Below are 15,854 nucleotides of genomic sequence, written 5' to 3'. Positions count from 1 at the left end.
AAGTACTTCCTACAAGGGCATCTTATTCCTGAGGTTGAAACCAGGGATAGCAACACACGCAAAGTAGAGTAAGCTGAGTCTAGGCTCTGCCCTCTAATAGAGGAAAGCATGGGGAGAAGTGTGGTACTCTGCCCTGTGCACCCTCCTCCTCCAATCAGAGGGAAGAGGAGGCTGAGAGAGGTGGTGTCAGTCAAGGTCTGAGTTAGCAGCATGGTGAGGAGCTTGCCCTGGGAGGGGCATCTCATTCAACAGAAACCAGGGAGAACAGCAGCAGATGCAAAGCGGAGTGACAAATCAAAGTCTACCGCTACTATGGTAGTGACAGGACTTCAATTCTCTAACCATTCGTTGGACCTTTCTCTCTGCTAAAAAGGGGAAAAAAAGGCTAACAATTTTTTGTCTTTCCTTAAAGATGATTCCAGCTTTCAAAAGGCAAAGAAAGTCCAACTTTTCAATTTCCAACTTTTGAGTGGAGTCTGCTATTCTGGACTAGATTATGGCCAACAAGGTGAACTAGTTGAACAAGAAAAGATAGGAACCTTGAATAGGAGTGGCCACTTTAATTTGGACTTTTAAAAAGAGGCAGAGAGATGTGAACTTAAAGTCAATTACTAGAAAAATTCTAGAACATGTTTAAGAGATAGTTAGTGAGTATCTGGAAAAGGAAGCAGTGATCAAGCAGAACCAGAATGACTTCATTAAGAACAGTTCATGCCAAACTAACTGTGTTATCATTTTTGATAAGATTTACTACATGAATAAATCAGAAGGATGCTATATCTAGTTTATGTAGATTTCAGCAAAACATTTGAGAGTCTGTGATGGAAGGAAGGAAACAAGCATTTACTAAGTGCTTACCATGTGCCAGGCACTGTGTTAAATTAAGCATTTTACAAATGTTATCTCATTTCATCCTCACCCTGGGAGTTAGGTGCTATTATTATTCACATTTTATAGTTAAGGAAACTGAGGTAGGCAGAGGTTAAATGACTTGCCTGGGGTCACACAACTTGTAAATGTCAGATGCTGGATTTGAACTCAGGTCTTTCTGACTCCAGGTCTAGCACTCTGTCCACTGTGCCACCTAGCTGGCTCTGTTATCTTTATGAACAAAGGAGAAAGATGTATACTAGATAATAATACCATTAAGTAGACAGTAAAAAGGGAGATGCAGAGTAGTCTTATCTTAGTTATCTTCTTTCTTGGACCTTTCTGCTGCATTTGACATTGTTAACCATCCTCTTTTCCTTGACACTTTCTTCCTAGGTTTTTATGATAGTTACTCCTTCCTGTTCTCCTCTTACCTTGTCTGACCACTTTCTTTTAATTTCCTTTGCTGGCTCTCATTCATATCATACTCCTAACTATGGGTCTTTTCCAAGGCACTGTCCTAGGTGCTGACTCTCTGTGTCTCCCTCTCTGTCTCTGTCTCTTGTCTCAGCTCAGCTCTCAGGTGTCTAATTATCATCTCTATTCCAATGACTCTGGTCTATACATACAAACACAGTTTTCCTGATGAGCTTCAGACCCATATTACCAGTTATCTGCTGGACATTTGAAACTGGATATCTTAAGAGATATGTCAAACTCATTGTGTCCAAAAGTAAACCCCAATCCCTCCCCTCTTCCCTTCTTCACTACTTCTGTTAAAAGCAACACCATTCTTTCAGCTTCCCAGATTTACAATCTTGACGTCATCCTTGATTCCACATTCTCCCTCACTCCCAAATAGCCAACTAGTTGCCAAATTTTGATACTTCTTTCTCCATTTCCAAACCTTGCTCTTTATTCACACTGTTATGGCATCAGTCCAAACATTCATCATCTCTTGTCTAGATTGGTGCAATAATCTCCTAATTTGTATCCCTACCTCAAGTCTCTCTCCACTTCAGTTCATGCTCTACACAGCTACCCAAATGATTTCTCTTAAGTGGAGATCTTATTACATTACTCCTCTACTCAATAAACTCCAGTGGCTCCCTATTTCCCCAGAATCAATTTTAAATTACTCTGTTTAAGCTTTTAACATTCTTAACAACTTGGCACCAACTTTTCTTTCTAGTCTTATTGTGCATTTATCCAACACACTAAGGTTCAGGCAAACTGGTCTTACTTCTCTGTACACATGGCACTCCCTTTCACATTCCATACTTTGTACTGATTTTTCTCTAGCCCTGGAACATACTCCTTCCTCACTTCTTCCTCATAGGATCCCTCTCTTCCTTTTAGATACTGTTCAAGCATCAACTTCTTCATGAAGCCTTTTCTCATCCCTCCAATTGCTAGAGCCTTTCCTCTGGAACTACCTTATTTTTAATTACTAAGTGATACAGTGGAGGTAGGAAGACAGTTCAAATCCAACTTTGGACATTTACTGTCTGTGAGTCCATGGGTAAGTCATTTAACCTCTGTCTGCTTCAATTTCCTAATTTGTAAAATGAGGATAATAATAGTACCTACCTCCCAGGGCAGGATAAAATGAGATAATATTTATAAAGAACTTTGCAAACCTTAAAGTGCTATGAATATGTTGGTTATTATTATTAATCATTTGTCATATATGCTTATGGACTTGTCTTATCCATTAGAATGTAAGTAATCTCTTTAAGAACAGAAATTATTAGAACAGTACTTGGCACATAGTAGGTGCTTTAATACTGATTTGACTACTGATAGAATGAATGACAACTTCAGAGGAAGTCTACTGTGTAGCTTCCAGGGATCTATGGTTGGCCTTGTCTGCTTAAAATTGTAATTGATGACTTGAAGACATAGATGGTAAACTGTCAAATTCACAAATGACAAAAAGCTTGGAAGAAGAGCTAACATATAACATATATAAGTAGAACGTAAATCCTTACACTTGGGTAAAAAAATTTAATCTCACAAATATGATGCCTTGCCTTGGTTAGACCTTGTTATGTTCAGTTCTAGCTGCCTGAAATCGACAAGCTGAAGGGCATGCAGAGGAAGGTGATAAAGATGGTGAGAAGACTAGAAATCATTTCATCTGAGGTTATTGTTCATCTTCCATTTTCAGTGAAGACCATGACATCACATAAATGATGACATGACTGCAATTGACTTTGTTTTGAGTGAGGGAGGGCTGTGCAAGGTTACTAACCTCACTTTTTCCTCCTGAGCCATCTGGGTCCAGTGACCAGACATTCATCACGATGACTAGAAACAGTCCACAAGCTGAAGGAAAGGAGGTTGTCTAGCTAGGGTAAAGAAGGTTAGCTGTCTTCAAGGATCTGTCATGTGGAAGAGGGTTTCCAATTGTTCTTTTGGCCTTAGAATATGGAAGCAGGAACAGCAGGCAGTAATTTCAAGGAAGCAATTAAGCTCATTCCCCTTTGTATTTATTGCAAAGGAACAAGTTACCCCTCCGAGGACAAGCTCATCACTACTAAACTTACCACTATGCTGGTAAATCAAACTCTCACTGACTCCACCACTGCCCTCAGTCTTCTCTCCCTTTAGATCAAAAGACAGGAGGATAGAGTACCAAAATCCTCCCAATGCCTTCCTTTAGAGAGGGCAGAACCTGAACTCTCTCAGTTCACTCCATTCTGTATCTGCTGCTCTGCCTGGATTCAACTCCACAGAAAAAGATCCCTGCCCCCCTCCCCTTGGTGTTTCATTTCTCATCCTCCCTTTCCCTGTTTTCTGCTTCATTTTTTGTACTGTCTCTTTTTTTAGACTGTAGGCTCTTTGAAGACAGAGACTGTCTTTTTTTTTAAACTAATTGTATCCCCAGTACTTAGTACAATGCCTAGCACATATTAGGTGCTCAATATTTATTGGACTGGAATCAGATTTAAGCTTAATATAAGGAAAAGCTTCCTAAAAAACAGATCTGTCCAAAGTAGAATGGGCAGCTTTGAGAGATACTGGACTTCCCTTCACTTGAGGGAGGACTTCTAGCAAAGGCTTTAAATAATCACAAATGCTAGGGATGCTGTTGAAACAGTTTTCGGCCATAAATGTGTTGGCCTTTGAGGTCTATGTGATTAAATGTTGCACACTGGTGAAACAAAGAACACCAGAATTGAGAGGTATTTTAAGATTTATAGAACAGAGTCAGGTATGTGTGTGTGTGTGTGTGTGTGTGTGAGTGTGTATGTGTGTGTGTGTGTGTGTGTGTGTGTGTGTGTGCATGCATCATGTTGCCTAAAGAAGGGAGGAATGACTCAGGTTGGAAAGGAAGGAGATCAAAGCTTCTATGATGATCAGTAGTGGGACTGACTCCTGCATTCCAGCCTCGGCAAGATGGTGAAACCCAGTCTTAAAAATAAAATGATTATAGAATATAGGCTGTCAGAGCCAGAAAATACTTAAGCACTCATGTAATGTAACCCTAACCAGCAGCTCAAGTCCCAATTATGAAACATCTTGAAACAAGAAACCATCTACTGTCTGCTTCAAAATCTCCAAGAAAGGATAACTCACTATTCTCAGGAGGCAAAATTCTCAATTTCTAGAAAGCTCTAAGAAGTTCTTCATTTTGTTGAGCTGAAAAAGAGCCTTTGTGTAATCATCACTCATTACTCCTAGTTCTCCCCTCTAGGACAAAGCAGAAAATGACTATTCCACAGGACAATCCTTCAAATATGTTCAGATAGCTCATCCTGTTTAAGGTCCTGGCTCAAGCCTTCTTCTCATCTCCAGCTGAAATATCCTCAAATGAATGTCCTATTGTCTAGCCTTTTTCTCTCTATCTCATCCAAAAGAATATTGTGACTTTGTCAAAAGGCTCATGAAAATTCAGAAATACTATTGCTACAGCACTGCTGGACAGCTCATTCTAAAGTTCTTTACAATGAGCTGAAATCTTCCTGTTAACTTTCACCTCAGCTTACCCCACCCCCCCCACTTCTGTATTATAAGGGCCAATGGAAAAAACCCTGCTCTTTGTTCCTCATGACCTTCAGATGATGAAAAACAGCTGTCCTGGCAACTATGCCAATTTTTTTCTTGGGAGATTAAAGGAAATAGATGTCAAAAGTAGATGGAAGGAAGAGGAAACACAGAAAGGAAGATGTCTAGAATGTATACATGTCTGAAGCAGCTGATGTGGAAAGAACCCTGAAAGAAGACACACAGGGGACCTGGGCTCTAGTCCTGGCTTTGCCACTAACTCAGATCTTAGTTTTCTCTGAATTTTTATTGCACAGGGGCTCTCAAGGACTCAACAGCGTCAAGCTACAAATCTAGATAGACAGGTGGTAGTGGGATTCATAGTCCTTAGGTGGGGGTCCCATAATAAAATAGGAGACCAGCTATCATGTGGTTGTGGAAAAACCCTGTTGTCAGAGCATGGAGATTTAGATTTGAGTTCCAGTTCTGTCACTAATTCAATGTATGACCTTGGGTAAGTCTTTTCCTCACTCTTGAATTTAATTTCTTCCTCTAGAAAATGAGAGAGGCTGGGAATAGACCAGGAGTTCTTAACCTTTATCCTCAATGAATCCCTTCTCAGAATAATACTTTTAAATCCATAAAATAAAATTCCTAGATTACTAAGGAAATAATTTTATTGAAATACAGTCATTAAAACACTTTTAAAAATTTCATGGGCTCCAGGTTAAGAACTTCTAGATTAGATCACTTTTACATTCCTTTATGTTCTCATTTTTTTTTAGTTCTAAGGTCCCTTCTAGCTTTGAACATCTATGGTTCTATGAATCCAAGGCCTATTGTAGACCTTAGGATTCTGTTACTTTACATTGAAAATACTCCTAAACCCATCTCTGGTTCTTGAAGAAGACATTTGTGAGGGGCAGTTTGGAGGGCTTAGGTAGGAGATTTATAGACAAGATGGAATGGAACAGAGAAAAAAAAGTGGGAATGGAGGTATCCAGGGAGAGCAAACATCAAGGGTTTATTACCTGTCCCAGAGAGCGGGGGAGGACTTGGCCAGCCTGCCCTGGAGAATTCGAGGCTGCCACAGACAAGCGGGTACCCAGGAATTGCGCACCCTGCAGTGTGAATAGAGGACAAACTGAGGCTCAGAAAGTTGAAGTGACCTCTTCAAGGTCACACAGCTAGTAAGCCTATTGAGTTAGTATTGGCCTTAGGATCAGGCTAGTCATGAGTCGATGAGAGCCCTGGCTGTGTTTTGGGGACAGCTCAATAGGTTTGGATTGTGCCAACAAACAACAGTCCAGAGGGTTTGGCACAAGGCACCCTGCTAAATTCCTTGGAAACTCCCATTCCCACCCCAGTTCTCCTAACCCAAGCCTAGGCTCATTAAGGAACACTACTCTATGAGACCTTGCCACACATCCCAGGAGGGTACCTCAAAGCAGCACCAGTGCCTAACATAGCCATGGGCAGCACCAGAAAGCAATAAAAAATTGGATTCCTGGGGAAAATCCTGCCCAACCGAGTGTCTCTAGCTACAGCCCAGTCCTCTGAGGAACAAAGAAATTACTACTGAGACTCAAAAGTGGAACAGAAAAACTGACCTAGGCAGAAAGGCAGACAGATACCAATCAGATAGTGGGTGATGACAACAACTCCAAGCCTTAGACCACATTTCTGGGCCATATGAGACTCTGAAGGGAGGGGAGAATTGGTAATTTCCTACCCTCTGGGAGGGATTAGCTCCCACCATAGGAATACTGACAGAAGAGGACATGGGTGAGGAGAGTAGACGACTCAGTCTGCCCCAGTGATGTTTTGTGTATGTATCTCTAAAAAAATTATGTGCCTTTACACACTCATGTATCTTTATGGTTCTGGTTTAAAAATTTTTTCATTAACAAACTAAGAAACTTGATTGGTTTTAAATACCAAACACATAACAAATACAACAAACAATTGATTAATTGTTCCTCCTGTTTCTCTGGAAGGGGTGGTACTGGTGATGAATTGGGGGAAGGGTGACAGGACAAATCAAATAAGACAATACATGTGAAGTGCTTTGCAAACCTTAAAATACATAATATTTGGAGCAAACCCATATGCTCGGATGACAGTCTCCAGCCATCTTTGGATAAGGATGCTGTTTCTGCAGCTCTTTAAGAGTAAGGATCATGATTTCCTATTTTTTGGGTCCCTTACCATCTAATGCCTAGCACAGGACCCTGCATATATTTTCATACTTTAATAGCCAACTGTGGTGGTGGACCTTTTAGTCTCTATTTCTGGGAAGGGTAAAACTGGTGGATCACTTGAGTTGGAAGGAGTTTAAAGCTGCAGGAGGGCTGTCTGGCAAAAATTTGGTAAGCCCCCAGGAATGGGGAGCCACAACATCACCTAAAGAGCATGAACCAGCATAAGCTGGAGAAATGGAGCAGATTAAAGCTTATGTATGTATCAATCAGTATTGGAATTGGGAGTACGAATGGCTGCTGTGCTTCCAACCCGGGCAGGATAGAAAACCTAGCCTCAAACACCCCTCCCCCACACAAATAATCCAAAACCCCTTTAAAAATGTAGTGGATCTGTGATCTCATCCATGTCGATATTTCCTCCACCGACAGACTGGGATTCAGCCATATTTGCTTGCCCTATGTGATTCATTTTTATTTCTCAGGTGGTGGTGGAGGCAATCAAGGTTAAGTGACCAGGATAACACAGATAGTAAGTGTCTGAGGTCAGATTTGAACTCAGGTCCCTCTAACTCCAGGGCTGGTGCTCGATCCTCTGTACCACCTAACTGCTCCTACCCTATGTGATTCTTATCCATGTTTTCCCATAAATTTTCTATGAGAAATAGTAGGAGAAGTCTTCTCTTTCTTGTGACTGTTTCCATGACTGTTAGATATCCTCCTTTTATCTTTGCTTTTCCCACATGACTGACTAGTCGCCTTTTCTTATCAAATATTTCTTGCTGATTTGCCTTACGATACTTCTTGTGCTCAATCATCTTTGGAAAAATATCGCAGCTGAGTTGAAACCAACATACATCTCTCCATTCCCCTTCAGGTCACCTACAACTCTGATTCTTTTGAGATGGTGAATTTCTGAGATACACAACTTCACAGCATCGCTGGGAGAGCTTTCATGTTAAAAAAAAAGATTTCAGTGCCAGGAAGTTACTTAGGACTGCTGAAATCACAGAAGAATTTCCCAAATGCAATCCAGTTTGTTCTCTTGCTGCTGTTCAATTCTGAGTTCAGTTTGTTTGAACTAGTACAGAATGAAATTAGCAGAATCAAGAGAACATTATACACAATGACTAAAACAACATACACGAAAAGATCACAGAAAGAAAATCAGACTGAATAAATGGAAAACCAGTGATGCTCCTGGAGAAGAGACAAGAACACTATTCCTGTCCCTGAGAGACAAAGGACTGCTGGAAAAGAACAGTCTAAATATTGTCTGATGTGGTCATTGTATTCATTATTTTAGTTCAATTTGATCAGGGATAGGATTGTGGGGAATGGGGCAGGTTTTTCTCTACAAATAATGGAAGCAATGCCAAAGGCAGCAATGAGAAACACTTTAAAAAAATAATAGATTTTGGGTCCAGCTGTGGTTCATCTTCACTGCTTATCTTAAATATATATACTGATGTGATAGGTCATTTAACTGCACTGTTCAATTTTCTGAAAACTTTTACTTCTGCTGACTTTTACTATTTTATGAAGAGATTTATATATTTATATATATTATATATATTTATAACCTCCTCCCATTCTTTTCTGTAGTGTACAAAAGACATCTGTATTCTAACTTGCCTTAAGCTGCCATCTGCCTATGATTGGCAGGCACAAGTGTTCGCTGACACTTTTTGGCCTCCTCGTTGTAGTGATTGCCATACATCCGTTAAACTTTTGCAGAAAAGTGGTGATTTTAGTTTGTTAATGCCTTTTTCAACTTGTCATTTTTTGGGGGGGGGGAAGGAACACTGATGTCATATTTAAACAGATTATGCTTCAGTTGGTGCAATTATACCCAATGTTTTTAACTTAAAAAAATTTGAAGTCAATTTTGACATTTGCTTCCTAAATTCTCAAAGAGGGTGATACCGCTCCCTAAAGGGTGCTGAATGAGGAGGGGGAGGGAGTGATAGTAGCCTCGGGTGCAGTTGGAGGGCATTGAATAAGAATAAGGGAGTGGTGGAAGCATAAATTTTGAAAAACCATTTGTACATGTTTCAACTGTTGTGCAACAGATTTTAAGTCATAGTGACTACATTACTTTCCAAATAAACACACAAAATACAAGTTATAACTGATTAGTGGTCAAGTCCGCTGACAAGTCTTAACAAGCAAGTGTTGGCAGGCAAATGTGTCACACATTGTTGGGAAGTCCAGCATATACTGGAAGGAATATGTATATGCCATGATTGGTTTACAATATAATACTATATGATTACATGATGCGATATTGCTTTCAATGCAGGAAAATTTCAATGTAGGAAAAAACACACATTTACAATAAATTATTAAATTTAAGATATATTATTTTTAAAAATGCATATATTTTTAAATGATGCAAATTAAAAAATACATTAAAAGATTAAAGTAGATTTCCAGAGAGGTGCTGAGTAATTTTTTTTTTAAAAGGGTGTGGTAAGTCAAATAAGTTTGAGAACTTCTGCTTTAGCTAGTTGAGTGTTTGACTCCATATAGATAGTGGATGGTATAGGATGATCTCATGAGAAATCATTTCCTCTCTGTTAAAATATACTCGATTTCATTTTTTGAGAAGTCATATGGTGTTTACCATGTCCAGTGTTCTTAGATTTTTTTCTGGCCGAAAGGTATGATGTAAAAGTTTAGGGCTTCTAGGTAGTCCATAAGTCTCTTGTTAATTAAACCTGAGTTATATTTGTCCAACATACTTTTTGCCATCCTCCCCTGCGCCCATCTTACACTGAGCTTACCAAGAATCAGTATATATGTACCCTTAAAGGATCTTGCCAAATCCTTTCTAGAATTTCTTTTATACTTCATTCGTCTGAACTGGTTCTTCATGCATAAGCTTCAATTATCTTCATATTGGTGTTCTATTACAAGATCATTGTAAAATGAGATGATCATCAAATGTTTCTTGCTCTCTTTGGATGTATGGATCACACATCTCAGATTTGAAGCAGGAAGGGCCTTAAAGATCATATAATCTAATCTCCTAATTTTTCAAATGATGCAACTAAGGCCCAGAGAATTTAAATGAAATTGTCTGAAGTCACGTGCACAGGATTAAACTCAAGTCCTCTGCCTTCAAATTCAGCCATCTTTGCACTGTACCATGCTGTGGAAACTCCTTGGCCTCTTCTGGGAGAAACTGTTAGCCACCTGTCCATTTGTTTGTGACTCCCTTTGTCTTTAAGTTTCATTGGTTGCAAGAATATCAAGATAAGGTGGTTCTTTTTTTTTCCAATAGTGCATTGATCTGTTGGTCATTTGACAAAGATTTCACATTTACAGTCACCAATTATATTCATGTTTATAGATGGTCTAAGAATTAGAATTCTTAGCAACTACTGAATTCTTTCCCTACCCCTCTACCAACATCACTATGGAAATGGAAGGGATGCACACAAGACTGAGGTACCTTTAAACTTTTTTTCATGGTTGCCATAGTTAAGAATGCAATCATCTAGGGATGAAGAGACATTCCATAGTTAGCTAGGTTGGTTTTGAGGGATAGTATCTGCTATTGAGAATCAGACTCTGAATAACAAGGAAGAAACTCATTTCCAGCAAAATAGAATTTACACAATAGAAATGAACTTTTTGGTAGCATTTGAGAACCCAAGGTCAACTCCATGCCATGATGAGGAATCACAGTAGAATTTTGTGATGGAAGACAGCTACTAGTTGAACTAAATTTGGTTAGTAGAAAGACTTCTGGATTTGGAGTTAGAGGAAATGGACTTAAATCCTGACTCAACAACTTACCACCTCTATAAATTTTGGTGAGTTATTCAACCCTACGTGGGTTCAGTTTCCTGATGTTTAAAATGAAGGAGGACAACTACATGGGATTATCTCTAAAGTCTCTTATACTTTAAATATATGGTCTTATGAATTTGGGAGAGCTCACTGGGTTCAATGAGGTTTGCCATCTTTTCTTGGTCAATTTAGGCCTGAGACCTGTGACTAGACAACCCTGAGATTAGTTATGAGTTCAGTTGTCCTTCCACAGTTAGACCTTCACAATAAAACTAAAAATCTTGCCATGGGTATGGCAGGTCTTAGGCTGGAGTGTCTGATACACACTCCGGCCAATCCATCCATCCCTTAAAGTCTAATTCAAGTCCTTTCTTCTCCATGAAACCTTCCCTGACCGCCCATGTTCCATGGACCTCTTTCCTGAACTCCCTCCTCTATGGTTTATTTCCTAGGGCAATCATATGGGTATTTGGTCTTATAATCTCTTGTATTTTAGGCAGAGAATAGTATGTTTCCAGTGCTTAATAAATGTTTGCTGTCTTGTATATATTTATCTTTTCTCCCCATGAGAAAAGTTCACATCTTATCTCAAAGAGGAATAAAAAGATTACTGAGCTAGGATACAAGGGATCAGAGTGATAATTCTTTGAAAGAAAGGAAGTGAAAGAAAAGAGTTTTTCACTTATTTCCAAAACATCTTTGAGGGGAGGGGGAAGAAGCAGAAGGAGGTAAGATAAGGGATTGTGGTTGCACTGAAGATACAAATTGGCAGGGCACAAATCTATGGGGCACCCTTTCTCCAGGCACAAGTATCCCCAGGATGATATTGTATACTGTGCCGTTGGATTGTGTGCACTGTGTCCCTCTTGTCAGACTGTTCTCTATACTAGGGAGATGTGATGAGAAGGAGAGAGAAATAGGTCCCAGAAGAAAGGTACCATAGATACAGGATCCTGGTGAAAAGGAGGAACATCTGGCAGCTGAGTGAAGAAGTGGGTCTCTGGACCACAAGGATGGAGCTGCTGATCTATTCTGGGTGGAAGTGTGAACACTGGGGCAAGGCCCCAGTCAACTCATCCTAGTTATGGTTCTTCTAGGAGCCTAGGCTCTGTGTAGTCCTACTCTATTAGTTTATTATTTTCTCTTCTGTAAAAGGAAAAAAAGGAGGAAAAACTGGACCAAATGATTTCTAAAGTTCCTTCCAGCTCTGGAAGCCTATGATTTTAAGTTCTCTTTAAAGGATATTTAGGTGGTACCATAGTGCATAGTGTCCCAGGTCTAGAGTCAGGAAGACCTGAATTCAAATCCAAACTCAGACACTTAATAACTATATGACTCTGGGCAAGTCAGTTACCACTATTTGCCTCAGTTTTCCCATCTGTAAAACAAGCTGGAGTATTGCTTGTCAAGAAAATTACAAATGGGTTCACAAAGAGTCAGCCATGAGTAAAACAACTGAAAAACAACAAAGAACAGAATCCTAAAATTCTGCTATAATCTTAGAGCAAATAATTTCCTCTTTCTCAAACCAGTTGACAGCACACTGTAGAAGAAACTGGATTTGAGTAAGAGGGTTTGAATTAAAATCCTGATTTGCCTGTTTGATCTCAGGGAAATCTAACCTCTCTGGGACTGTTTCTTTACCTGTAAAATGGAAGGATTCCTTCAGATTCAGGTCCTCTGAAGTACTCTGAAGTACACTTAAACCTAGGATCCCATGACCTTAGTTCTCTCATTTGTGAAATAAGGAGATTGGACTAAATGATAACCTAGACAGTTAAAGATCACAGGAGCTGGACCTAGAATTAAAAACTGAATTCAAACCCGGTCTAAGACACTTACAGAGACGTGTAACCTTGGGTAAATTACTTAACCTCCTCTACCTCTACTTTTTCATTTGCAAAATGGGAATCATGACAGCACATACCTCCAAGTGCTATTGTAAGAATAAAATAAGATATATGTAAGGCACTTTGCAAACCTTAAAGTGGCATATAAAAACTAATAGCATCATCGTCATCATCATCATCGTTATCATCATCTCTGTGATGATGTATAGCTCTGTGATTCTACTCCCAAGAAACTAGACCAGCTGTCAGCTCATAATAGGGATTCATAACTTTTTTTGTATTGAATTGTTAAACTCAGTACGGGTAAGAAAACCAGGGAAACTACTCAGAATGGATTATCCTAGGCTAGGTTGTCAGGATAATATACAAACTAGACATGACTCAGAATTTAATAAGCCTTCTGCTAGATATGATTCTCTCAAACTGTACAGAGCCATTGAAAATGTGGCAATCCCTCCTCAGGGGCAGCCCTGGAACTGACAGCCCAAATGAGGGCTCCCATTTCAACATTTGGAGTAACTCTGAAATGCATCCAAACTGGGGATTGTGCCAACTCTCAAATCACTACCTGAAATGGACCCATTTGACTTTCGGCTCCTCTTTCTTTCCTTTCCCCAACCTCCATTCCTATCATAAGCATTATAAACTGCTAAAACGATAAGAAAAGGCAGTAGCAGTTACCAGATACAGATTTTAGGTTATAGGATCTCAAATTTGGAAGGGATTCCCAAAGTTATTTAGTCTAAACTCTACCCGAATGGGAATCCCTTTTTAACCTTTTTACCTCAACACCTCCAAGGTTGGGAAATCACCTTCAGAGGCAGCCTATTTCACTTTGGAATAACTCTTACTTGGTAGGAATCTTTTTATTGTAATGAACATAAATGTGTCTGTGACTTTTTCTTCCATTACTTTTCTATCCCTCATCCAGGTGCATTTCTTAATCCAGTCCATTATCATGTCAAAGGGTTTTATAAATATGCTACATATGACTTCTCAAAGGGTGGGGAAGGGAGAGAATTTGGAAATGAAAATAAAATAAAATTGAATTAAAATTATGCTATAAAAATCTAAACTATTATGTACTATTATAATAGACTCCAAATCAATTTTCCCCCCTCCAATTCATTCTATTATATATGTTCCTTAAATTGTCTTCCTAATGCTTCAGCCAAGTCACTTCTTTGCTCAGAAATTCTACAGAGGATAAAGTCAAACTTCTTACTCTGACATTGAAGGCTATACAGATCATGGAGGGTCTACCTTCCCAGGATCCTCTCTTCCTATAGTCCTCTCAGATAAACTATATATAAATCAAATTGGATAAGTTGACATTCTCTGCTGTCTCATCTTTTGTCATTCCTCCTTCTTTTGTTTTTTGGTATATCGTATTCCAAACTTTCCTTTCTTCTATTTGCAGCACAACCTTGTGTGATCTTGATTTTAGTTTCTTGGTATTTGGTCTATTTGTTCCTGGCTATTGGTAGTATTTTTCCCTTGTCCTGGAAGTTCTGGAATTTAATAAATCATATTTTGAAGCGTGTTAAATTAAGAGTTTCTTTCAGGTAGTGACCTGTGAATTCTCTTTTCATTCTCTAGAAGTTGTCTTTTATGATTTCTTGAAAAATGGTGTTAGGGTTAGTATTTTGTTTTTGTTTTGTTTTATTATGGTTTTTCAGCAAGGTCAGTGGCTATTGTTTTGTTTTATTGTGTATATAGACCACTCTTAGGTTAGCAAGGCGGATTGCTCAAAGTCTTTTTATAAGTAAATGGTCAGTTGAGGGCCAGTCTTATTAGAAGACTGACCCAATGACTTGCTTTGGGTATCTTCATACACCAACAGAAAAAAGAAAAGAGAAAACAAAAAAATTGCGTATGGGGAGGGAGCTTCTGTTAGCGGTTCTGTTAATAGCAAGATTGCTTTTCTAGTTGGGAGTTTCTTGAGTTTTCAAAATTGGCACATCTTGCAAGAGCTGAAGGGAAAAGAATAAACAGTTTTTGAAGCACCTAAGGGTCACACAACGATCGTTTAGATGGCTTCCACAATGCATAATACTTTTCTGAGCCCAGAAAACAATTTATGGTCACTACTGAAAAGTTAAACAAATTCCAGTCACAGAGACAATGGAGAAAAACCAGAATACGTGTTCCCTTAAAGGAGAATGATTTCTAAAACTGGAAGTACTTAAACTGTTTTCTGTGGTTTTTATTATGAACTTAAACATGAAAAACCATCATTTCAATGTGCAAAGAACAGAAAATAGGATTATATATGAATGTGTGTACTTTTATTGCATACTTAAAAATTATTAAGTTTGACATAACAAAACTCTCCCGCTTATCTATGTTCCCTTCTGAACTTGCTCCTGCTCATTTAGATATTTTTAAAATGTTTCACTGAAGTGCTTTTATTTTCTTTTTAAGAAATCTAGCCAGTAAACCCCAAGTTAACTGGGCATTCTCTGGCCATTTTCTTTTTAAAAATCGTTCTCACTATCCAACTCTTTTCCTTGTCCTACCCCTTCCCCAATAGCTTCCTTGTAACAGATAAGTATAGTCAAACAAAATAGATGCATACATTGGTCATGTCTGAAAATGCATGTTTCATTCTGCAACTTCTAGTCCATTATCTTTCTGCCAAGAGGCAGCAAACATGCTTCATCATTAGTCTTCTGAAGTCATGATGGCTTATCACATTGATCAAAAGTTCTTAAATCTTTCAAAGTTGTTTTCTCTCTACATTATTGTATAGATTGTTTTCCAGGGTCTGTTCAGTTCATGTATCATCAGTTCATATACATCTTTCCATGATTCTCTGAATCCGTCATATTCACCATTTCCTATAGTGCAACCCCATTCCATTCCATTCACACGTCAAGATTTGTCTGGTCACCCTGTAATTGCTGGGCACCCACTTGTTTCCAGTTCTTTGCTAGAACAAGAGTACTGCTATAAATATTTTTGTACATGAGTCTTTTTCCTCTGCTTTTGACCATATGGGTTCTTAAATCATCTCTCCTTGTCCTGTTTTCCAGGTCAGTTGTCTGCTACTTGGAAGAATAAAATGCTTAGAACAGAAAAATCTCATCCATTTTTTAAGCAGCTCTAATGTCATTCTTAATCATTTGCTTGGATTCTTTGTTTCTTT

At 38.8% G+C, this 15,854-nt stretch overlaps 1 protein-coding gene across 4 annotated transcripts in view; it reads right to left on the bottom strand.

Moving 5' to 3' along the window:
* BEGAIN (brain enriched guanylate kinase associated) overlaps positions 1–15,854 on the bottom strand; it is a 265,638-nt gene that overhangs the window by 94,307 nt on the left and 155,477 nt on the right. For 2 of the 4 annotated variants that reach the window (XM_072630224.1, XM_072630225.1), the window contains exon 3: positions 5,892–5,981. The exons of the other annotated variants lie outside the window; for them this stretch is intronic. In XM_072630224.1, coding sequence (XP_072486325.1) covers positions 5,892–5,981 — 90 coding nt within the window. The remainder of the gene's footprint in view (positions 1–5,891; positions 5,982–15,854) is intronic. 4 annotated transcript variants of the gene reach the window in all.

This window comes from Notamacropus eugenii, chromosome 1, assembly GCF_028372415.1.
Source record: "Notamacropus eugenii isolate mMacEug1 chromosome 1, mMacEug1.pri_v2, whole genome shotgun sequence".
Classification (NCBI taxonomy): domain Eukaryota; kingdom Metazoa; phylum Chordata; class Mammalia; order Diprotodontia; family Macropodidae; genus Notamacropus; species Notamacropus eugenii.
Note: the sequence above shows the minus strand (reverse complement) of the source record. Positions and strands in the feature narration are given on the sequence as shown.